General features: G+C 60.7%; 1 protein-coding gene across 1 annotated transcript; it reads left to right on the forward strand.

Annotated features, from left to right (window-relative positions):
• Positions 1-1,368: 1,368 nt before the first annotated feature.
• PTCH2 (patched 2) lies at positions 1,369-22,157 on the forward strand. The gene is made up of 23 exons (XM_014872207.2): positions 1,369-1,525; positions 11,262-11,451; positions 11,570-11,639; positions 11,884-11,975; positions 13,911-14,106; positions 14,200-14,321; positions 14,601-14,748; positions 14,978-15,109; positions 15,190-15,345; positions 15,469-15,561; positions 15,648-15,773; positions 15,852-15,970; positions 16,075-16,480; positions 16,568-16,880; positions 17,144-17,286; positions 17,375-17,555; positions 18,027-18,310; positions 18,847-18,984; positions 19,124-19,266; positions 19,534-19,633; positions 20,032-20,277; positions 20,421-20,825; positions 20,927-22,157. Exons 2-22 carry the CDS (start codon positions 11,336-11,338, stop codon positions 20,823-20,825), a joined length of 3,729 nt encoding a protein of 1,242 aa, XP_014727693.2. The 5' UTR covers positions 1,369-1,525; positions 11,262-11,335; the 3' UTR covers positions 20,927-22,157.
• Positions 22,158-22,175: the final 18 nt, after the last annotated feature.

The following is a 22,175-nucleotide window of genomic DNA, read 5'->3' on the forward strand; positions in this document are numbered from 1 at the left end:
ATATTAATTGCGATGCCTGGTCCTTTAGGGAAGCACACCTAGGTCTTGAAGAAGAGATGCCCATCCCTTGGGATGGCTGTTAGAGAGATGCACAGACTCTGGGAGAGCACTGCCTACCCCTTGATATGGCTATAAGGAGGCTGCCAAGCCCTTGGGGGGTGGCCACAGTGGGATATCCAGCCTTTAGGAGGGCTGCCTATCTCTTGGGAAGTAGCTGTGGTAAGATGCCTGGCCCTTGGGATGGCTCTGGGGGAGGTATGCCCAGCACTGGGAAGGGAGGATATGGGGGAATGCCTGGACCAAGGAGGATGGCTGAGTGGGGGGGGGGCGGGGGTGCAGCACTCGAAGAGAGGCGATGCGCACAACGCCCTGCCCTCGGGACACCCTTAGGAGGGATGCCCATCCCTTGGGGCATCTCCAGGGGGCTGCCTACCCTTTGCAGGATAGCTGTGGAAGAAGGATGCAGGGAATGCTTTACTCTGTCGGGTACCTATCCTCGAGGGGACAGCTATGGCCGAGGGGGGTGAGGGGGCTGCGTACCCACCCTCGGGGCCGCTCACAGCGGGGATGCCCATCCCCGGGGCCGTCTGTGGGGGGCTGCCGGTGCCGAGGCCGGCGTTGCGGAGCAGCCCCGGGCGCGGGCCATGCCCCGGTGCCGCCGCCGCCGCGCTCCCCCCCGCGGCGGGGCCGGTGCGGTGCGGCGCGGGGCGGCGCGGGGGGGAGCGCGGTGTGTGGCCGCCGGCGGCGGGCGCGCCGTTGCTTAGCAGCGGCGATGGGCGCTGCCGCGGCGGCGGCGGCCAATGGGAGCGGCGGCGGCGGCGCGGCCCCGGCGCCCCCCGCCCCCGCCTCCCCTTTAGAGGCGCGGCGGGCGGCCGGCGGCGCACACACAGCCCTCCATCCGCACCGGCACCGGCACGGCCCCGCCGCGCGCATGGGGGCCGCCGCCGCGCTCGGCCCCACATAACGGGGGGTGCCCAGCCCCGCCAGCCGCCCCGCCATGCCGGCCGAGCCCCCCCGCGCCGCGCCGCCGCCGCTCCGCGCCGCCCGCCGCAAGCCGCTGCCCGAGGTGAGTGAGGGGCGAGCATCGCCCGCTCTCGCGGGGGCTGAGGGCCGGGGACGGGAGTTCGGAGAACGCGGAGGAGCCCGGGGCGGGCCGGGCGGGTGCGGGGACCCCCGTGTCCCCCGGCTTGAGAAACCTCCGGCACTCGAGGTCCCGCTCCGCAGCCGAGTGCGGCGGCCGCGGGCATCCCGCCCCGCTGCGGGTCCCCTTCCCCGAGAAGGGGTTCTCCTCTCTCCTCTTTCGGGCTGACCCGATCCTCGCCCCCTCCGCAGGGCAGGGCCGTGGGCCAGAGGACCCCGCTGTGGCTGCGGGCCCGCTTTCAGGCGCTGCTCTTCGCCCTGGGTTGCCGGATCCAGCGGCACTGCGGGAAGGTGCTCTTCGTGGGGCTGCTGGTGTTCGGGGCGCTGGCCGTGGGACTACGGGTGGCCTCCATCGAGACCGACATCGAGCACCTCTGGGTGGAAGGTAAGCGCGGCCCTGCGGGCTCGGCCGCCCGTGGGAACGGTCCCGGTCCCGCTCCCGGCCGCGGCTTTGTCCCCCACGCGCGGCGCGGAGTGCGGGGCCGGCCGGGAGGCAGGTGACAGCGCGGGAGCGGGGCGGGAGGAGTAAGATGAGGATGCCGCTGCCGGGCTCCCGCCACCGGGGCCGCGAAGGACAGGGCTGTGGGAGCCCACGAGCCGGGATCCCGTGTGCGCGGCCGCTCGGGCTGCGCCTTGCGCGGGTGCGTGATGCTGGGCTGCAGAGGGACCCCCACGCGTGTCCCGACGGGGATCTCCCCGCGAAAGTGCAGACACGTGCGAGAGGGATGGTGCTGGACACCCCATTCCCGGTGGGAAGAACCCCCGGGGACGGCCGCAGCCCTGCGCCGGAGCAGAGCCGGCGCCGCGGAGCCGCCAGTCCCGGCCCGGGACCCCGGCCCGGGGGGAACGGGAGCGCGGGCAGGGTCAGGCGGGAGCAAATCCCGGTTTCCGAGTGGAAGCGGCTGATCCCCCTCCTTTGTTATTAATAACTCCAGCGTGGATTTTCTGTCCCCGATCCTTGCAGCCCCGCTTCACGGGTCTGGGATTTGCTTTTCCTGCACCTCCTTTCGGCTTTGGGAGGCCCCCGGGGGGGACAGCACCCCGAATCGCAGCCCGGTCCGTGCCGCCGGGCGCGGCGGGGGGATCCCCCGGGCGGGGTCCCCGCGGGGTGCTGTGCAGGGGCAGATGTTGCTCAGCGGAGGGGTGTCAGCCATCTTTGTGCGGGAGCGCTGCCTCCTCCCCCACGCCCCGCTCCCTGTGTGGTCCTCAGCTACTCTTGGATTTGGTTCAACAATAGAAGCAACTTTGCTCTCCCACCCCCTTTTTTTTTTTTTTTTTTTTTTTTTAAATTAAAAAAAAAAAAAAAAAAAAAGAGGTCTGCGCTCCCTGGCTGCTTGCACACAGATGCACCCACGGACCCCTGCCCAGGAATGCCCGGCTCTCCCACCTGCTCCCCACTCCCCAGGGATGTTTGTGTCCCCCCCCTCCCCAGATCTCGTCTCCATCACCCCCTTCCACTGCAACACGTAGCAGAGAAATCCAGTGATACCTCCCGGTCCAGCCAGCGCCTGAGCTGTGGCTGCTGAAGGAGGGACGTGCTCTTTCCCTGGTTCCCTCACTCTGGGTCGTGGCTCCGGCTCCATTGAATTTTTATTGTGCTTTTGGGGTAGCAAGGAGTCAGCGTTTTGTAGAACTGTGGCCAGGAAAGCGGCTGTGGTTGTTCCTGTTAAGGGGAATGGGACTTGCGGCACATCAGGGTGGAGAGCGGGATGGGGAAGGGGCCAAGCCTGGGGACGGCTGCAAGCGCCCAGAAACCCGGCTTTTCCTGTGCCCCGCTGTGCTTCCCTGCCCGCACGGGCACATCCAGGAGCGACTGCGGCTGGTCTTGGGGGATTTCCTCCACACTGCGGTCTGGCTGTAGTGTAGGTGCTGGGGGCCTCTCTCAGAAACCTTTTTTTCTCATGGCTTCTCATCTTCTTCAGTGTCAGGAGTTGGATTTAATTTTTTTTTTTTTTAACTCCGTGGTGGAACCCCGCTGTCCTGCCCCTTCCCGGGCAATGGGTGCACTGGGGTCTGCGCACAGCCCGTGCTCTGGATCTGTGGTGCCTGGTTGATGACGGTGTGCGATGCCGAGGGTGCTGCTCGGAACCCACTCTTATCCTTCCTGGGAGGGCTCTTCCCCTGGGAGTGTGCACTTGGGGCAGACCCCTCCGTGCCTTGCTCCTGGGTGGCACAGCCCCAGCGTCCTCAGGCGTTGGCACAACCTGCGACCACCAATGACGATGTGTCTGAGATGGCTTTAGTCCCATGGGGTCCCTGGCAGGCATGCACGGGTCAGGATGTGGAAGGTTTGTGGTGACACTCTCATTTTCGTGTATCAGCTGTGGGGCTCCTCCCTTCCCCATAACCATTTGTAGGTCCTTGCCTCACTGCCAGCTGCAGCTTCTGCATTTTCTGAGGAGATCAAAGTATCCCCCACACATGCCCAACCCTGATCACTGCATCCCATCCTGCTGGTGTGGGGATGGGCATTATCAGGGCACAGGAGGGCCTGGCATGTCCCTGGAGAGTGGGACACAATTTCCCAGATTCTGTGGTTGGATCCAGAGCACTTGAAGCTGCTTTGGGATTTTTCTCAGCTGCTACTTTCTCACGTTCCCACGTGTGCAGTAGTGTTGGAGTGTGTGTCCTCTCCAGTGCTGTGGTACCACAGCCAGGCTGAAGCAGCGCAGTTCTTGCTCCTTGGCTGGCAAAGTTGGTATTTCATCAGCTTGGTTCCAAGTGTTTGGGATCACCAGGGTGCTGGGGACCTGCTTCCTCTGGCTTTGTGAGGTGTTTGTAGGAGTGCGGTTCATCCCAGCCCTGAGACAGTGCTGTAGAGTGTTTAAGGGGCAGGGTATGTGTGCAGGGAATCCCAGGCCCATAGTCCTAGCCCAGTGGGTCCCAGCTCAGGGGCAGGGTGGTTTAAGGTTCCAGGAAGCCTCTGGTGACTGCACCCAATCATCTGCTTCTGCCTAGCCAGGCTGAGGGATGCGGGTGGTGATGCTCCAGCGCACAAAGTGCCCCACGCAGGTCAAGTCCCAGTGTGATCCTGTGCCAGACAGTCCCCACTGCAGGCTGAGCTCAGATCTCTGGGAGCTGAGATCCTGGTGAGCAGGGGAGGGAAGGAAGCTGCTTCCCATGGGAACATGGTGTTGATGTCCCATCCCCCTCCTCCCCAAACGGGAATAGGGTGGGCAGCCCTGCTTTGTCCCCACGACTGGGGTCATGCTGATGGTATGTCCTCCTGAGCCTCGGCTGTGACTCCGGCCACTGTAGGAAAGCAGAGGGTCCCCTGTCCCAGTTCTGGGAATGTCCTTAGACCAGGGGATTGCCTGAGGGGTTCTTGTGGCGTTCTGGGGTTATGTCTGACCTGTATCCCTGTTTGGGAGATGGAAGGAGGCTATGTCACCCCATAAATTGGACTCGATTGTGGAAATGTTCAATTAGTCTCCTCCGAAGCAATTAGCCACTCGGAGGCTTTGAAATCCTGGCTAGCGGCAAGTGTTGAGTTACCTCTAGACACCTGGCAGCTGTTCCTGGCTCTCCCAGGGCGTCTTTAGGGCCAAGGGGCCAGGGAGGCGAGCTCTGGGCAGGCAGAGCCCTGGGTGGTGAATGGGTCTGCCTGATTTATAGCGCTGAGGGCTGGTTCAAAGGAAGGCCGGGTTAATTCCTAACCGGAACAGCCAAGCGCCCCGCACAGCCGTCGCGCTCTCAAAGAGCTGCTGAGTCTCCCTGGAGAAGACTCTGTCCCTTTCCTGGAGGGGTCATGGACATCCCGAATGTGCTGGTGGGATGAAATAGGACGCATCTTACAGGGTGAGGGGAATTTTTTCCCTTGTTCTCATCTTGGGGCATAAAGCTGAGACAACCTTATCCTTCTTGGCAGTGGCTTCTGTCCTTCCTTGACCCGTGCAACAGTTCTTGGCACAGGGCATCGCTTCCTCAGCACCCAGGACAGGGCTGGGATGCAGCTTGGAGCTCCCCCCACAGCAGGGCAAGATGGAGAGGAGATGCTGGCTGACTGTATTTGCAGAGAGAGGGGCATAGGGAATGGGAGAGCCCCAACAGGAAGCCAAGGACAGGACTGAATGCCCTCACCACTGTCTGTGTGGCCCCTCTTCCCAGCCTCTGTCTCCACTGTGCTGGATGGGTCCCATGGAGGGGTGTGGGGCAGCAGCAGTGGGGGTGAGTGGGATGCCACAGCCATTCCTGGGTGGTCTCCTTGCTGGGTGGGTGGGTTTGTGGGGTGGGATGTTTGTGCAGGGGCTGAGAAAGGAGTGGGTGAATCTGGGGGGGTTGTGTGTGGCTGGTGCTGACAGGTTGGAGGGGCTCTCATGGCAGTTTGTCCCCAGGTCTGGGGCAGTAGGATGCCTGCTGGGATCTGGCCAGAGATGGATTCACTTTATGGGGTGGCTCCTGGACTGCTATGTCCCTGCTCTGTCTCCAGATGAGTGTCCTGGGGAAGAGGGTCCCCATTTCTCTTGGGGTGTGATGACACATTGCTTTGCAGGAAGGAAAGGGACAGCCTGGAGTGCCTGGGCACTGTCTTGCCTGGTCTGGCAGGATTTTACCTTCAGGACAATGCTGTTCTCTCTGTTTGCAGGGTCTGGGTATCTGTGGGGACACTGTGCCCCTATCCTCGGGGGCTTGGAGGAGGGAGGAGCAGCTGGGGTGTTGCTGCCATGAAATGCTGAGGTCCCTGTTATTCCAAAAACCTGCCTTCCTGGCTCTCTCCTCTGCTCCAAAGTCCCCTCTGGCTCTGAAAGAACCTTTCTTCTCGAGAAGGGGTGGAGGGAAGGAGCGTCACCCAGTAGCCCCCCACCCACCAGAAGATGGGGTCCAGGCAGTTCACCTTTATTTATTTATTTTTGGGAGGTGAATGCAAAATCTCTTGCTCTTCCTTTTCCCTTCCTTGACAGCTTGGTCAGCTTTTTTGGGCTGGAAAATTTTGCTAATTAACTCAAAGAGACTGGAAGACTCTACAGATGGCTGTGGCTTATCTGCCCCTATCCATTTTGCTTTGCTTTTCAACTGATACATATTTTTTAATTCCTAGAAAGTGTTTTTTTTCTTTTTTTTTAATCTTTTTTTTTTTTTTTAACTTGGACATATCTACGGACTTAGGGAAGGGGCTCTTTTTTTGTGTGTTTTAAATGTTATTTGGCGGCTGGGAGGGGGCAGCGCCAAGGCCCAAGAAGAGGGTTTTATTATCTGCCTCTCCCTCGGGCCTGGAAAAGTGGTCTGAGTTCAAAAAATTCATTTCTTGCCTGAATGAAGCCAGCAATGTGGAAAAATTTCACCATTCAGAGGGGGATGAATGTATGTTTCAACCACACATTAAGTGACATTAGCAAGCAGTGGAGTGCCTAATGTGGCCATTTTTCACAGCAGCCAACAGAGGGGGTGATTAGCATAATTAGTACAGGCAGCCCTATACATATGGAAATGGCAAATGCCTAAATGCCAACACCAGTGGAAATTTATGTCAATGCTGACAGGAGTCTTAGCGGTGAATAGTTCCCAACTGAATCCCCTCTCCCCCCCCCCCCCGTTTTTTTTTCCCTTCTCTCTTTTTCGGGGGTCGCGCTGTCCCCTCGGCGCTGGCCGGGGCGGTGCGAGCTCCTGGCTGCCCCCCTCCCTGTTCTGGGAACCGCCGCCCCCCGATTTGGGGTAATAAAGACATTAATTTAGCTTTGCCGTTAAACAAAAGAGTTCGGCCGGGGCCGGCGGCTGGGGAGCTGGCCCCAAACGGGCCCTTTCAGCCCCTCCGCCGCTGGCTTTTTGAAGGCATCCCCGTCTTCTGCCGCCCCTCTTGACTTAAGTTGGGAGCCCCTTCAGTGGGGCTGGGTTTAGTTGGAGCTGCTCTGGCAGCGCCGAGCCCTCGTCCGTCCCTTCGTGCTGCTGGGGGCACCCATCTGCCACGCAGCTGCCCCCCTTGCCGGGACCAGCCGCGGGGTGAATGGGGCCGGGAGGACGTGTTTTGACAGGATGGGGCCGCCGGGCTTTTGGCGAGGCTGGCGGTAGCGGCCGGGACAGGTAAAAATGGCTCTTTCAGTGTGCCCTGGGCGAGACTTCCTCCGGAGCAGCATGGGTCCTTTCACTGCCTCCCTAATCCAGCTAATCCGCCCCACAACACTTTGAAGGTGGCCTCCGGCTTGCACGCCGCTCAGCACGGGGAAGCTGCAGCCGAGGGATGCTTGGGGCGGTGCCTCGGGACCCCCTCCCACCGGGATGCGGGATAGTGCTTGAGTTGCAGGATGGTTCTGGCATCCCTCTGGAGCCCCGTCGCTAATCACCCAGGGCAGGCATCTCTGCCAGAGGGATGCACTCGGTCTGTGTTTGCCCCCGTGGGTGCCTCTTGTAGCAGGGGGTGCTGCAAAGGGGGTCCCCATGGGGATGGCTTTTCCCAGGGGATCTCAGCCTGACCTTGCCCCATTCCCAGCTGTGCCTTTGTGGTAGTTTCCAACCCTAGCACTGGGATGTTGTGCTGTAGAGAGGGGGCTGCTCATCAAGTCCCTTGCTAGTGGGCCCAGCTGGGAGCTGGGATCAGGGATGCAGCATCCCCTGTGCACCAGTCGAATCTGGGAGTCAGCAACATTTGTTGCCACATCCCATGTCCCCATTACACCAAGTAGGACAGGGCGTGATTTTGGGGGCCAAGCGAGAATGTTACCCAGGAGTGCTCCCTCCCTGCCATCCTGTCCCACCCAGGTCACTCAAGCAGTGCCTGGGTACCATGTGCAGTGTGGTGGCAGTGCTGTTGACCATGGCCTCTACCCACCCTGATGGGACAGAATGGTCTTTGCAGCATGTGTTTCCTGGGGAGACGCTGGTACCTCTCTGTGGTCCCCAGCACCTCCCACATCCCTCCCTCACCTTCACCCTTGCCAGACAGGGAGGGCTCAGTGTGGGGCTGGCAGCCTGCCCTGACCCACTGCCCTCCCCGCACCACCCAGACACGCTGCCCTGGCACACTCAGCCTGCTGCCCCCCAACCTTGGGTGCTTGGAGATGGGGCACCACGGGGTTTGTTCACCTCCTGGCCTGGGAAACCATGGTTGGAAGTCCCCTTGCTGTCATCACCGATGGTGGCTGCAAGGGGGCCAGCCCTGGGCTGGGGAGTTTGGCAACTGCACTGTGGGCAGTAGGACCTGGCATGGGTTCCTCTGACCCCAAACCGTCTGAGATGGGTCTGGGAGGTTTTGGCGACTCCTGAGGAGATGTGGAATGAGTTAGGCTCGGACCCCTTCCAGCGCAGGAGGGACAGCACAGGGGCTGAGGCTCTGTCTTGGCTGGAGCAGCTGAGGGCACAAGTTGGTCCCACTATGTGAGGGTGAGCTGGCTGCAGTGCCGTGGCTGTGGGTGCTGTGCCAGGAGGGTTTGAGGAGCAGTGGCAGGGAAATGGCTCAGGCAGGGTGGCCGGGAAGGGGGCAGGGAGGCTCCAGCCCTGCTCTATAATTTTGTGGCGATGTGGTAATTACGGGGAGGGCTCCCCCGGCATGGCCCATGGATGGGAGGTAGCCACACATGCAGCCACCCTCGCTGCCAGGGACCCTATCCCATCCTTGGCATCCACTCTCGCTGCTTGGGCACGGCCCGAGCCTGTTCTGCACCCCAGGTGTTTGGAGTGCAAGTGGGCGTAGGGTCCCGATGCACCGTCCAGCCAGAACTGCTCTGAGCCTGCACCCCACAACCCCCCCAGCGTGAAACCCTCAAGCAGTGGTTCCAGGGAGCAATGCCCAACCCCAGCGAGGATGCTCCTGCCTCGGGGGACTGCCCTGCCCCCAAGCCCCACTGTGGGATTTTGGAGGGAGCTGGGGGGTCCAGAGCAGTGAAGCCAGACCCTGCCGAGGAACAGAGCAGGCTGTTAGTAAGCAGGACCGGACGCCTGATTGGAACCAGAGAGCTCTTTGCATGAAAAAGCCAAGGGCTCCCTTTGTTAATTGGGGAAAAAAAAAAAAAAACAACAAAAAAACCACCAACAAAAAAACCAACACAACAACAACAAAAACAACAACAACCAAAAAAAAAAAAGAAAAAAAAAAAGAATTTACATACAGTTCCTCATTAACGTGCTTATTGTTGGTATGGGGGTGCCCCCCCAGCCTCCTCGCGGGCCGGGGGCGGCGTGGGGCGTCTCGCCCCGCTCGGGCTGGCCGGCCGGCGGGCGCGCGCCCGTTTGAAGTGTCCTTGGCAGCCCTGTGTGCGCTGCCTTGTCTTTTCATGTTGCTCTTTGGTTAATTAGGGTGTTGGAATTTGAGGCTTCCTCACGGCCTTTGAAGCTTGCTGACGGCTCGCAGTGCCCTGTTCCAAATTAACACTAATTACAAGGGACGGCTTTTTATTTTCTCTCTTTTTTTTTTGTTGATTTTTTTTGTTTTGGTTTTTTTTTCTTTCTGTAATTTTTCGGGGGGCTCGCCCCCACCCCATGCTTGCAGATGTGTGGCTCCTCCCGCAGCCATGCTGGGCGGAGATGCCGCCGGGGCAGGGCGTAGCAGGATGCATCCCCCGGGAGCAGCAGCGCTGTCGGGCACCCCCTCATCGCTGTGTCCCACCTCCCGCCCGAGTTCAGCGTGGGTGGCATGGCTGAGATCAGAGCAGCTTGGCGCACCTCCTGCCCGACCTCCCAGCCTGCTGGGAACGGCATGGGCATCCCACTTCCCCCCATCCCCGGCACCCACCCTCCCTGTGTCCTCGTCCCCGAGCCCTGGGTGCTGCTATCCCCTCTGACACACACACAAAAGCCGTGGCTATGTCCCCCCCTCCCTGTCCCTGGCACAACCTCTATCCCAACTGGCATCTGATGGACACCAGCTGCTCCCTGGCCCAGCCAGAAACAATAAAGATGCTTTGCCCTCCCCGTTCCCAAAAAGCAGGGGAAAAAAAAACCCAAAACACCAACCCATATAATAAGTCATTAAAAGGGAAGATTCTGCTCCTTATTTGCGGTCTCGCTCTGGCCTCCTCGGTGCTGGCGGAGGGCCAGGCCCGCCGGGGCCCCCGCCTCTTGCTGAGGGAGCGTCCTGGTGCAGATGAATCGTGACCTCCCCCCCGCTTTCCTGGGGCTGGGCAGGAGTTGGCCTCACCCCTGCCAGCAGCACTGCCTTGGGAAGCATCCCACGCTGGGCATCCTGGGGTACCCCAGTGGGTGGCACTGGGATGGGGGCTACACCCCAGATGTGCCAGGGCAGCATCCCTCCCACCCTGAGCAGGGGGCTGGGAGCAGGGTAGCGAGTGGTGCTCTCGGGACATGTCTCAAGATCCACTTCCCACCCTCCTCTGGGCTGTGTTGTCTGCGCTTTGCTATGCCAGGAGGGATGGGAGCCCCACATTTGAAGGGATTGGGGACAACTGTCCCTGGGATGGTGCTCAGCCACGCAAAAGACCATGCAGGGTTTGGTGCCAGCCCCAGCCACGTTGGCTGGGAGGGGATTCCTCTTCCACGCCGAGGCAGCCACAGATGAAGTTGGTGGCTTCAGCTGGAAACCTTGGCCCTGCTGTGCTTGGAGCTTTCCTGCCACCAAAGGAGGACAGATCTCAGAGCCTTGGTGGGGAAGAGTGATGTCCCCAGCATCACCTCTCTCCCCGGTCCCCAGACCTCTGCTGTGCCAGCCTACACCTGCAAGGACGTTGGGGTGCCTGCCTCTCCCTACACTCCTTCCCTGCCTGCCTTGGGGTGCCATGGAGGAGCTGGGCTGGGCTAGGGTGCCCCCAGTTTTGCTTCGTATTTTTTGGGCTCGTTTTGGGCATCTGCAACAGCCACGGGTGCACGGGTGGAAGTGGACAGGTTGGGTCCACTCTGCTTCACCAACCATCTGTCTGTGGGTTATTTGTGAGGAAAGCAAAGCCAGGAAGCTGCTTTGGGGCTGGGTACAATGTTGGTAGGAGGGGGGATGCCTGGTCGAGTGTGTCCTGAGGTGGTCGTGTTTGGATCCCTTCTGTGTGAGCACCCCGAGGATGCAGCGATTGGGAAGCCCCGTATCAAGAAACCCCTTTGAGTTAACGCGGCACTGTCTCCTGCTGCGCCGCCTTGATTCTGCCCATCCCATTCCCTGGGCATCCTGATGGGCAGGGCAAATTGGTGGGATAGGGGCTCTGCCTGCCCTGGCACTGACTGGCACATCATGGTCCTGTCCACAGCGGGCAGCCGGGTGAGCCAGGAGCTGCGCTACACCAAGGAGAAGTTGGGCGAGGAATCCGTCTACACGTCCCAGATGTTGATCCAGACCCCGAAGAAGGATGGCGATAACATCCTGACGCAGGAGGCCCTGCAGCTCCACCTCGAGGCGGCCTTGGCAGCCAGCAAGGTTCAAGTCTCACTGTTCGGAAAGTGAGTCCGGCTCCAGATGGGGGACCGGGACCCCCGCCGTGCCCTGCACATCCGTCTATCCCTTGCCATGTCCCATGTGGGATATGTCCATTTTCAGCTCCTCGTTCTGCTTTTCCAGATCGTGGGATTTGAACAAGATCTGCTACAAGTCGGGTGTCCCCATCATTGAGAACGGCATGATCGAGAGGGTAAGTGCTGGTCATGGATGGCCCTCCGGAGCCCCCCAGGGGGTGGCTGTTGACCCACGGGATCAGTCCATCAAAGAATAGCAGTAGATGGGCTGTGGTGGGGACAGGGCTTGTCAGCCCCAGGCACTGTGAAGGCACTGCTGGCTGGATGTGGAAAGGTGCAGGTTTGGGAAGCCCAGCAAGGCTGGGGGGAGACTGGGGGTTCTGATCCATCCCTGCTGACCTCTCGCATCTTCTCCTGCAGATGATAGAGAAGCTGTTCCCCTGTGTGATCCTGACACCGCTGGACTGCTTCTGGGAAGGCTCCAAGCTGCAGGGAGGCTCAGCCTATCTCCCGTGAGTGCGTGAGGAACTATCCTGGCTGTGGGGGGCCATGGGACAGCTGGGGATGCTGTCGAGGGGCTGTGCTTGACCTCCCTTTGCAGCTTGGCTCTGCCTGCTCCAAGGTGCCCTGGTGCTGCTGCAGCTTGTCCTGCTCAACCCTAGGTTGATCCCACTACCATTGCTGTCTCGTTGGGTCAACACCCTGGGGACAGGTCCCTATCCTCCCCTGCCTGGCCTCAGTGGCACAGGTAGGGCTGCACCGCTGCAGGAGGAGCCCGCAGGCAGGAACTGCCCATCCTGTCCCTGTCTTCTTCGACCAGCCAGGGATGGGGATGGGGACAGTGGCTGTGCTGCAGGCAGGTCCCTGAGGCTGCTGCCCCCGGCAGCGCTGGGTGGCACAATTGTGAAGGGCGCCCACATTCCTCAGCTGCGCCCTGGGGCGTGGAGGACACAGAGTCCCTGGGCCGGGTGGCGAGTGACTCCCAGCCAGCTCCTCACACCTCGGTGGTGGGGCTGGGGACCCCGGGCTGGGCTGGGGGAGCCTCCCCCACATTCTTTCTGTTTACGCGTGTGTTTGTCCGGGAGAGCTGGGGCGGCTTGTGCATTGTCAGCAAACGCAGCCCGTGCTTTCTCATGCTAATGCTGCTCTGAAAGCTGCCCCTTGCCAAATAGATGAAATAGTGGCCTTATTCAGGCTGCTGCGGACGGGAGGAGGGGGAAGGGGCCGCAGCATCCCTAGCCAGGACAAGGGGGCTGGTTTTGACCCCCCAAGACCTCAGGTTCTCCCCATCCCAGGCTGGGGAACTGCTGAGGGCAGGAGCAAGTGAGGCTGGGGTGGCTGTGCCAAATGGGATGCTGGTGGCATTGCCTGCCGTCTTGGGCAGTGTTCTGGGACTGAGGTACATGGCAGGCAGGGTGGCACCGGAGCAGCGATGGGACTCCTCTTTCCTCGCAGCCGAGTGAACGGGTGCCCAGGCGGGCACCCCGGCTGAGTGCCGGCCAGCCCATGGGGACTCGTCCCCCTTTTTAATGCCGAGGGGTGAGCAGGGCGGGAGCTGGGAGAACAAAGAGCAGCAATCTATGGAAAGACAAAAGGATTTGCCCTGGCTCAGTGAAGCAAGCGAAAGCAGATAAAAGGGGCTCTCTTTGGAAGCAGCAGCAGCTCCGGTTGGTATGTGGGAATCTCGAGCGGCCGGCTCTGGCCCAGCCAGCCTTCATGAATTATTAGGCTGTGTTTCTCCCCAGAGCCCACACTTGCTCGGGGCTTTTTCTTCCCCTTTCTGGAGCGCTGGGCAGGGTTATGGGCTTTTTTGTGTGTCCTTTCTGTCTTAAAAAAGAAGCTGAGTGAGGCTGGAAGCTGGCCCCCAGCTCCCCAGGCTGGGGTGGAGGGAGCAGAGCATCTACAGGCACTGGGAAAAACCCTCTTCCTGGGTACCCAAATCCCGTGCGGTCCTGCTGGACCTCCGACAACCTACTCCACGCCCAGCTCCCAGTATTGTGCTGAGCCCCCAGGACCTCTGTTGAGCCCCAAACTCTCCATCTCGGGGAAATATGGCAAGAAGGGCTGTAAGGGATGCCGGGAGCTATTGCCTGCCTGCTCCCCTCTATCAAGATGTTAGCCCACGGGCAGTAATCGGCCTGACTGCTCACACAAAGCGGGGCCAGGCAGCAGGGCCGGCTCCCCCCGCTTTGTCCCGGACTAACAGGATCAGGCACGCTACTTGACTCGGGGCATGGCCCGCTGTGGCGCACAGGGCACGGGGGATTCCGCGGGCGGCCCTGGGAGAGGATAAGGGATGTGCTGGGGACTGACGCTGCTCGTCTGCATCTTCACATCCTGCCTTTGAGGGCATCTGCAGCATCCCTGGGGTGGGTTGGCAGTGGTGGTGGTGGTACTGCATGTGAGTTTTGGCATCCCCCGTGACCTCAGTGCTGCTCTTTGGCCAGGGGCCGTCCGGACATCCAGTGGAGCAACCTGGACCCTCTGCAGCTGATGGAGGAGCTGGGGCAGTTCACATCCCTGGAAGGCTTCAAAGAGCTGCTAGACAAGGCAGAGGTGGGACAAGCTTACATGGAACGGCCCTGCCTGGACCCCCAGGACCCCCAGTGTCCCCCCAGTGCCCCCAACAAGCAGAGCCAGCAGGTGGGTCACAGTCCATGAGGACCAGGATTGAGTATGGGGGCTTACTGCTCTCCTGCCTGTCCCAGAATCCTGACATCTCCTCTCCACCCACAGAGCCCTGACATCCCGGCCGAACTCTCAGGGGGCTGCCACGGCTTCTCCAGGAAGTTCATGCGCTGGCAGCAGGAGCTGATTTTAGGTGGCACGACCAAAGACTCCCAGGGCAAGCTGCTACGGTAAGAGCTGCTGTGGTGTGGGCATCTCCAGGCACAGGGCAGGATATCTGCCCTGGCTGCAGGAGGGGCTGTGGGGCTGTCGCCAGTAGAGGCTGGCGAGTGTGTGGGGCCAGTGATCAAGGCAGTGCTTTGGAGCAAGGCAGAGCAGGGAGACAGGATGCATGGGTCCTCTCATGGCTGTCTGTGGTGGGGATGGGTGCTGTGGGGTGGGGGATGGACCCATTCCTGCATCCTGGGGCGCTGCAGCCGGTCCCAGCGAGGTGCGTGCCTGTCTCCCAGCGCCGAGGCCCTGCAGACCATGTTCCTCCTCATGAGCCCCCGGCAGCTCTATGAGCACTTCAAGGATGACTACGAGATCCATGATATCAGCTGGAGTGAGGAGAAGGCAGGAGCCATCCTGGAGGCCTGGCAGAGGAAATTCGTGGAGGTGAGTACCAGGAACGGCCCTCACATGGGGCTGGGCAGGGGTGAGCCTGTGCATGGCATGCCTCTGTGCCCAGGTTCTCATGTGGCCAAGGGTCCAGGCACTACTCTGTTTTGTCCAAGTGGATCCCTAGGGATTCTCTGTGGTGACATGGATACCCTGAATGGCTCTGGGGAGGGTGTACTGTAGAGCAGGGGGTCCTGACTCTTATAATGGGATTCACCTCTGGCAGCTGGCACAGGACTCCATCCCTCCCAACGCAACACAGAGTGTCCATGCTTTCTCCACCACCACGCTTAACGACATCATGAAGTCCTTCTCTGACGTCAGTGTCATCCGGGTGGCTGGGGGCTACCTCCTCATGGTACGTGTGCCCCTTCTCTCTGTCCTCCGCCATCCCTCCATCTCCCCCCTGGTCCCTGCTGACCCACTGTGCTCTTCCAGCTGGCCTACGCCTGTGTCACCATGCTGCGGTGGGACTGCTCCAAGTCCCAAGGGGCTGTGGGCCTGGCTGGGGTCCTGCTTGTGGCTCTCTCCGTCGCCTCTGGCCTGGGGCTTTGCTCACTGCTGGGCATCTCCTTCAATGCGGCCACCACCCAGGTATGTGCTGGGGGAAGAGCTGGGTACTGTGAGGTGGGTAGGACCCTGAGGGCTCAGGGATGGCTGGGTCCCGTCTCGAGTGGTGGCTGTGTCCCTCTGCTGATGCCAACTGCTTTGTGGCAGGTCCTGCCCTTCTTGGCCCTTGGCATTGGGGTCGATGACATGTTCCTCTTGGCTCATGCCTTCACTGAGACGAGCCAGCACATCCCCTTCAAGGTAAGCACTGAGCACTGCCCAGGGGCTTCTCGGCCTCCTCTTGCCTCCCCATGGTCTCTCTGATCACCCCTTCTCTGTCCCTGCAGGAGCGGACGGGTGAGTGTCTGAAGCGCACAGGGACCAGTGTGGCTCTCACCTCTGTCAGCAACATGATTGCCTTCTTCATGGCAGCCCTGGTTCCCATCCCTGCCCTGCGTGCCTTCTCCCTTCAGGTAGGCCGTGGTCCCTTTCCGGGGATGGGAATGGATGGCCAGACTCCACTCTGACGTGTGTCCCCCCAATACCTGCAGGCAGCAGTGGTTGTTGTGTTCAACTTCGCCATGGTGCTCTTTGTTTTCCCTGCTATCCTGAGCCTGGACCTGCACCGCCGGGAGAAACGCCGGCTTGACATTCTCTGCTGCTTCTACAGGTACTGGCACTGGGCTCGCTGGGATGGGTCTGACCCCACAGTTTCCTAAAGAAGATGGAGATACCTCATCCTTCTGTTTCTTCTCCTTCACTCTCTCCACACAGCCCTTGCTCCTCACGTGTCATCCAGATCCAGCCCCAAGAGCTTGCTGATGCTAACGACAACCATGCCTGTCACCCATCTCCTTATGGGCACCCTGGCGTGGCCACCAGCACTCAGATCACCACCACCGTGCAAGCCTTCACGCGGTGTGACCCCTCGGGACACCACATTGTCACCGTCCTGCCACCCACCTCCCAGGTGTGCACTTCACCTGCCGTCCTCCTACCACACGCTGACCCCTTGGGCTCGCAGGTCTTTGCCCCATCGAGCTCCACCCGGGATCTGCTGTCCCAGCTGGATGAGGCCAAGGGCGGGCGGGAGTGTGTCCCTCTGCCCTTCTGCCGCTGGAGCCTCGCTGATTTCGCCCGGGAGAAGTATGCCCCACTCCTTCTGCGCACCCGGACCAAGGTGAGGTGGGGGCAGCCCTGGTGGTGCTACTCAAGGTGGGTGGGTGGCACAAGACCCTTCCTGACCCCCCCCGCGTTGTCCCCACAGGTGGTAGTTGTGGTGCTGTTCCTGGCACTGCTGGGGCTGAGTCTCTATGGCACCACCATGGTACACGATGGCCTCTACCTTACGGACATCGTACCACGGGACACCAAGGCACACGCTTTCATCTCAGCCCAGTTCAAGTACTTCTCCTTCTACAACATGTTCATCGTCACTAAGGGTGGCTTCCACTACCCGGGTGCCCAGGCTGCCCTACTGAGCCTGCACCAGGCCTTCAGCACCGTCAAGTACGTGGTGCGGGAGGGTAACCACGACCTGCCTAAAATGTGGCTCCATTACTTCCAGGACTGGCTGCGAGGTGAGGGACATGCCTCTTCTCCATAATCTCCCCTGCCTGACAGTCCTCTCCCCAGCCTGCATGCTCCCCACTGGCCTGGGAATACCTTCCCTTGTATGCAGTACCCTGGCGAGGGTGGTCCCAAGGTGCCCAGCACAGGAAGCTGAGCCTTAGGGTTCCTGTATGCCCATCCCTCTAGCACCACACTCCCTGGTGTGTGGTGTGGGGTGGTGTGCAGGGTGGTGTGTCCCCAGGGATGCTTATCCCCCATTCTGCATCCCCAGGGCTCCAGGCCACCTTTGACAGGGACTGGCAGGCTGGGCGCATCACCCATGACAGCTACCGCAATGGCTCCGAGGATGGGGCACTGGCCTACAAACTCCTCATCCAGACTGGCAACAAGAAGGAGCCCTTCAACTTCAATCAGGTGAGTGGTGACAGGGCTGGGCTGACTGGGCTGGGGATGTCTCTGCCCCAGCTGCCCAGCTCATGCCGGCTCCTGGTTTCTCCTGTAGCTGACCACGCGGCGACTGGTGGATGAGAATGGCATCATCCCCCCCGACACTTTCTACATCTGCCTGACGGTGTGGGCCAGCAATGACCCCCTGGGCTTTGCTGCCTCCCAGGCCAACTTCTACCCCCCACCCCCTGAGTGGATTCATGACAAGTACGACACCACGGGCGAGAACCTGCGAAGTGAGTGAGCATGGTGGGCTCCCCGGGGCCTCCCCTGCCCCCAGCATCCTCCTGCAGAGTACCCCACGCCTTTTTGCCCTGAAGGGACCCCCCCCCATCCCTTACTCCATCTGGTAAACCGCCTTGCTCTCCCATGCTTAACCCTCATCCTCCTGCACCCCACACCCTGAGCATCCCACTGTGCATTCCCTGTGCCCTTAGCAACACACGCCTGCTCCAGCCGATGAACATCTATCTCGCTGCAAAAAGTAACTCACTAATGCACAAAAATCCTACAGGCAGAGAAATGCCCTGCCCTTCTCCTTGACTCCAGTCTGTTCCCTACGCACTCCCCAGACCTGTGGTACCCAGCCAGGCATCAGGCTGCCCAGGCTGCACTCAGGCTGGTGTGACTGTGGTGCTCTTGTGCTGCCCGTACTCCCATGCTGCCCGTACTGCCTCTGATCATACTGCCTCTGATCTCCTCACCAGTCCCAGCAGCCCAGCCACTGGAGTTCGCCCAGTTCCCCTTCTACCTGAGCGGGCTTCGTCGCACATCTGACTTTGTGGAGGCAATTGAGAGTGTACGGGCCATCTGCCGGGAGGCTGCCCAGCGCCACGGCGTGCTGAGCTACCCCAGCGGCTACCCCTTCCTCTTCTGGGAGCAGTACATAGGCCTGAGGCACTGGTTCCTGCTGGCCATCAGCATCCTGCTGGCCTGCACCTTCCTTGTCTGTGCTTTGCTGCTGCTCAACCCCTGGACCGCCGGCATCATTGTGAGTACGCACCCTGGTGCATGGGAATGTCCTGCTGGGTGGGGTCAGGGACATCCAGCCTTTATCCCGTCCTGCTGAGTGGCCCTGGGTACCTGTTTCATGGGAATTGGGTGATGAGTGGCCAGGGGCACCCTCGGGAGAAGGGATGCCCATATGAAGGTGGCAGTGGGTGGGGGACTCCTGTATAGAGGGATCAGTTGTATCGCTGATAAAGAGAACAGGGGGCCCTGGATACATCACACACGCAGAAGAGTGTGACAAGAACACCCATGTGGAGGTGGCGGTTGGCGGGGGACCCACATGGAGGGATCAAGGACTCCATTATGAAGGGAATGTGTGTGGTGGGCAGGGGTTTGATGACATCCATGCAGAGCAGGATGGGCTGGGCATCCCCAGAAGATGGGACAGAGGAACACCCCAAACAGAGGAGGAAGGGTTGGTGAGGTGAGGCTGCCCTATGTGGAGTAGGATCAGGCTTGCCAGGGAGAGGGGACAGCCAGTCAAAGCCATCTCTCACTAACCCCACCACTCTCCAGGTCTCCATCCTGGCCATGATGGCTGTGGAATTGTTTGGCATCATGGGGCTGATGGGCATCAAGCTGAGTGCCATCCCTGTGGTCATCCTCATTGCCTCTGTTGGCATCGGTGTGGAGTTTACTGTCCACGTGGCCCTGGTGAGTACAGGCTGATCCCAGTTCCCACTCTCTGGCACCCTCACCCCTTTGGCCATGTGCCAATGGGTGGCCCATCATGGGTGGCCCTTCATGGGTGGCACACGGGGACAGCCCCTCATGACATTTCCGTCCCACTCAGGGCTTCCTGACAGCGGCAGGGAGCAGGAACGTGCGCTCAGCCATAGCACTGGAGCACACTTTTGCCCCTGTGATGGATGGTGCTGTCTCCACCCTCCTGGGTGTCCTCATGCTGGCTGGCTCTGAGTTTGATTTCATCATGAGGTGAGCACTGAAAAAGAGTAAACCAGCCACTTGCTGCCCTACGAGAGCCATGGCAGTGGGGACTGGTAGGTGTGGCAGCCCTCCTGTCTGGCGGTGGGGATGTGGGGCAGCTGGTGAGGATATCTTGCTGGGTGCTGCCATTCCATCTTGCCTGGAGGCTGGGGAGACATGGCAGGGCCAGGCGGTGTGGCATGGGAACCATGTTTGGGATGGGACAGGTTCGTGAGGGCTATGCCTGCTTACCCCATGTGCCCATGGCCCCCTCAGGTATTTCTTTGCGGTGCTGACCATCCTGACGCTGCTGGGGCTGCTCAACGGGCTGGTGCTGCTGCCCGTCCTGCTCTCTGTTATCGGGCCACCCCCTGAGGTACAAGACCACCCCATCCCACCTGTCCCTCGTCCTCCCCAACCCTGTACCCACGTCTCTCCATCCCCCATTGCCTCTCCCCCTGCCCACCTTTCACCCTTTATCCATCTCTGCCTTGTCCAGTCCCAACCTCATCTCGAACCCACCTCAGTCCATCCGTTGCCCTGTACCATCAGTCTTTTACCTCATCCTTTCTCTGACCCATATCCTACTTGCCCCATACCTACCTGACTTCGTTCCTGCTTCATTCAAATTCCCCCATCCCTCCCTGACCCATGTGATCCCATTCCTGCTTCCCCTGGTATGCCCCACATCCCCATCCTCCTCACATCAACCCATACCTCTACTTCTCCATGCTCCTCTGTCCTTGGCCCCTCTGACCTATTTTATCTCCCCAGGCATCCTTGGTGGATAATGGCCCCTGCCTACCCCCACCAGAGTCGGTACCCCCATGTCTGGGCCCTGGGGGACTGTACGTCCGGTGTGCTCCAGCCTGGCCTGCCAGCTTCCCTGAGCCCTCTGACACGGAGCACTACACGGAGAGTGTGGGGCCAGGAAGCCCACGGGGACCCTTCATTGTGCCCCCTGCTCCAGCACACATCCTACTGGAGGCTGGCAAGGACCCCAGCTTCCCCCGCATCACTGTGAGTGTCTCTGCCCATTGTGGCATTGCCAACTTCCCTGCATCCCCAGGTCACGGATAGATCTGGGAGATGGGGGCTGGTGGTGTTGCCAGAGGGATGCTCAATATGACTGGAGACCCTCATGCTTCATGTTCCCCCTCCAGGTTCTGAAGCCCTACAAGGACAGCCTGGAGGTTCAGGGGAAGAAAGAGACTTCTGGCCCTCAGCCAGCAGCCCCCCTGTCCTTCGGGGAGCCGTGCACCACACTGCCCCGAGAGCACCCACAGCCCGGCCCACCGGGCACCCAGCCAGCGCCCCCCGCAGCCCTGCCCACCTACAGCACACACCTGCAGGGTCCTGCCGGCAGCTACACCACCGTCACAGCCACCGCGTCGGTGACAGTGGCCCTGCATCCCACACTGCCTGGCTCCTACCCCAGCTTCAGCCCTGAGGGCTTCACCAGCAGCGAGCGGGACTGCCTGGATGAGCCCAGCACCAGCAGCACCACTGTGCCCAACACCTTTGAGATGCAAAACATGGGACACCACGGGGCAAGCGCTTGGCGCTAGGTGAGCCTGGGGACCCTACCTGGGACTGCTGCATGGCAGTGTGGGGGTGTGAGGTGAGTGTGGAGAGACACAACTGACCCCCCGAATCTCTCTCTCTGCAGATTGCTGGTTCCTGGGCAGAACATCTTGCCAGCACCCGGTGGGCACAGGAGGGTGCAGAGCGGGGTCACCCGTGTCATGCTGCTAATCGCCAGAGCGGTCTTGGCCGAGGAGGACCGGCCCCCTGCACCCTGCACCGGGGCTTGGTAGGGCAGGCTGGCACTTCTATGCAAGCTGTGTGCAGGCCACGCCATGCCTGCGTGTCCCTCACCTGAGGCTGTACCGTTGGTGCCGTGTCCCATCGCCCAGGGCTTGGGGTTATCCTGTCCTGGGCTTGTTGCCCCCCAGAAATGGAAGCACTAACTCCCCCCTCTGTTTCTGGAGCTGCTGGCAAGGTGGACTCGGTGCCATGCCAGCTCCCCCTCTGTGGGGTCACTGCCTGCTCCCCCATCACCTCCTCCTGGGACCACCCATCCCAGGCCATGAGCTGGGGTACCCCAACCGGGTGCCCTGATACCCCCTGTCCTGATAAGGGGGCAGCCCCAGAGCCAGCTATGCCCTGGCATGCCATGGGCAAGGGCTAGGGTGGGCACCCCCACCTTTATTTATTGCAAAGGGAAACTATCTATAGAGAGATATATATTTTTAAGCTTATTTTAAAAGATTTATTTCTCAGCCTACAGCCTCGCCTGGCTGCCCAGGGTGCAGGCAGGGAGCGGGCAGACCCTTTGTCCAGTGCAGGGCTGCCCACTGGAGGCAGCAGGAGCCCGGGAGCACAGATCTGGTTCATGCCCCCACTCTATGGGCAGCTCACCCCTTCCAACATGCTAGTCCGTGCCTCAGTTTCCCCAGTGGCAAGGATGGGAAGGCTGTAGACCATGGATATGCCACAGCAGAGAAAGGGAGCCTCTTGCTCTCCAGTGCACAGGCGGGGTTTTGGAAGGGGGAGATCCCTGGAGTGGTCCTTGCTGTGCCAAGTCCCTCAGCTGTCCCACGATCACAGCCCCCTGTGTCACACTTGTGCTCCGCCCAGGGGATGGCACAGCCTTGAGCATGCACAGGACAGTGCACACTGACGTGGGCTCCCATGGTGCCACCAGGCACACCTTGCTGGGAAACCGTATTTCTTACCGTGTCCCCGTGCAACGGGGCTGTCCCTGCAGCCAGCCCCTGTCCCCGTCCCTGTCCCCATCCCAGGCACCGTCCGCGCCGTTACCCAGCACTTTAACTCCAGCGGTGTTTGCCGTGCCTGCGGCCCCAGGCCCCCCCGCCCCGTGACACTGCCGCTGGGCAGGGGTGGCCTTGGGGACC

This window comes from Sturnus vulgaris, chromosome 9 (genome assembly GCF_052056855.1).
Source record: "Sturnus vulgaris isolate bStuVul1 chromosome 9, bStuVul1.hap1, whole genome shotgun sequence".
Classification (NCBI taxonomy): Eukaryota; Metazoa; Chordata; class Aves; order Passeriformes; family Sturnidae; genus Sturnus; species Sturnus vulgaris.

Bases quoted from the DNA above. Each gene is read 5' to 3' on its own strand.
- PTCH2 (XM_014872207.2), top strand. From the start codon at position 11,336: ATGTTGATCCAGACCCCGAAGAAGGATGGCGATAACATCCTGACGCAG. The intron at 15,774-15,851 runs GTAGGCCGTGGT...CAATACCTGCAG, and splicing joins TGCGTGCCTTCTCCCTTCAG to GCAGCAGTGGTTGTTGTGTT. The intron at 18,985-19,123 runs GTGAGTACAGGC...CGTCCCACTCAG, and splicing joins TTACTGTCCACGTGGCCCTG to GGCTTCCTGACAGCGGCAGG.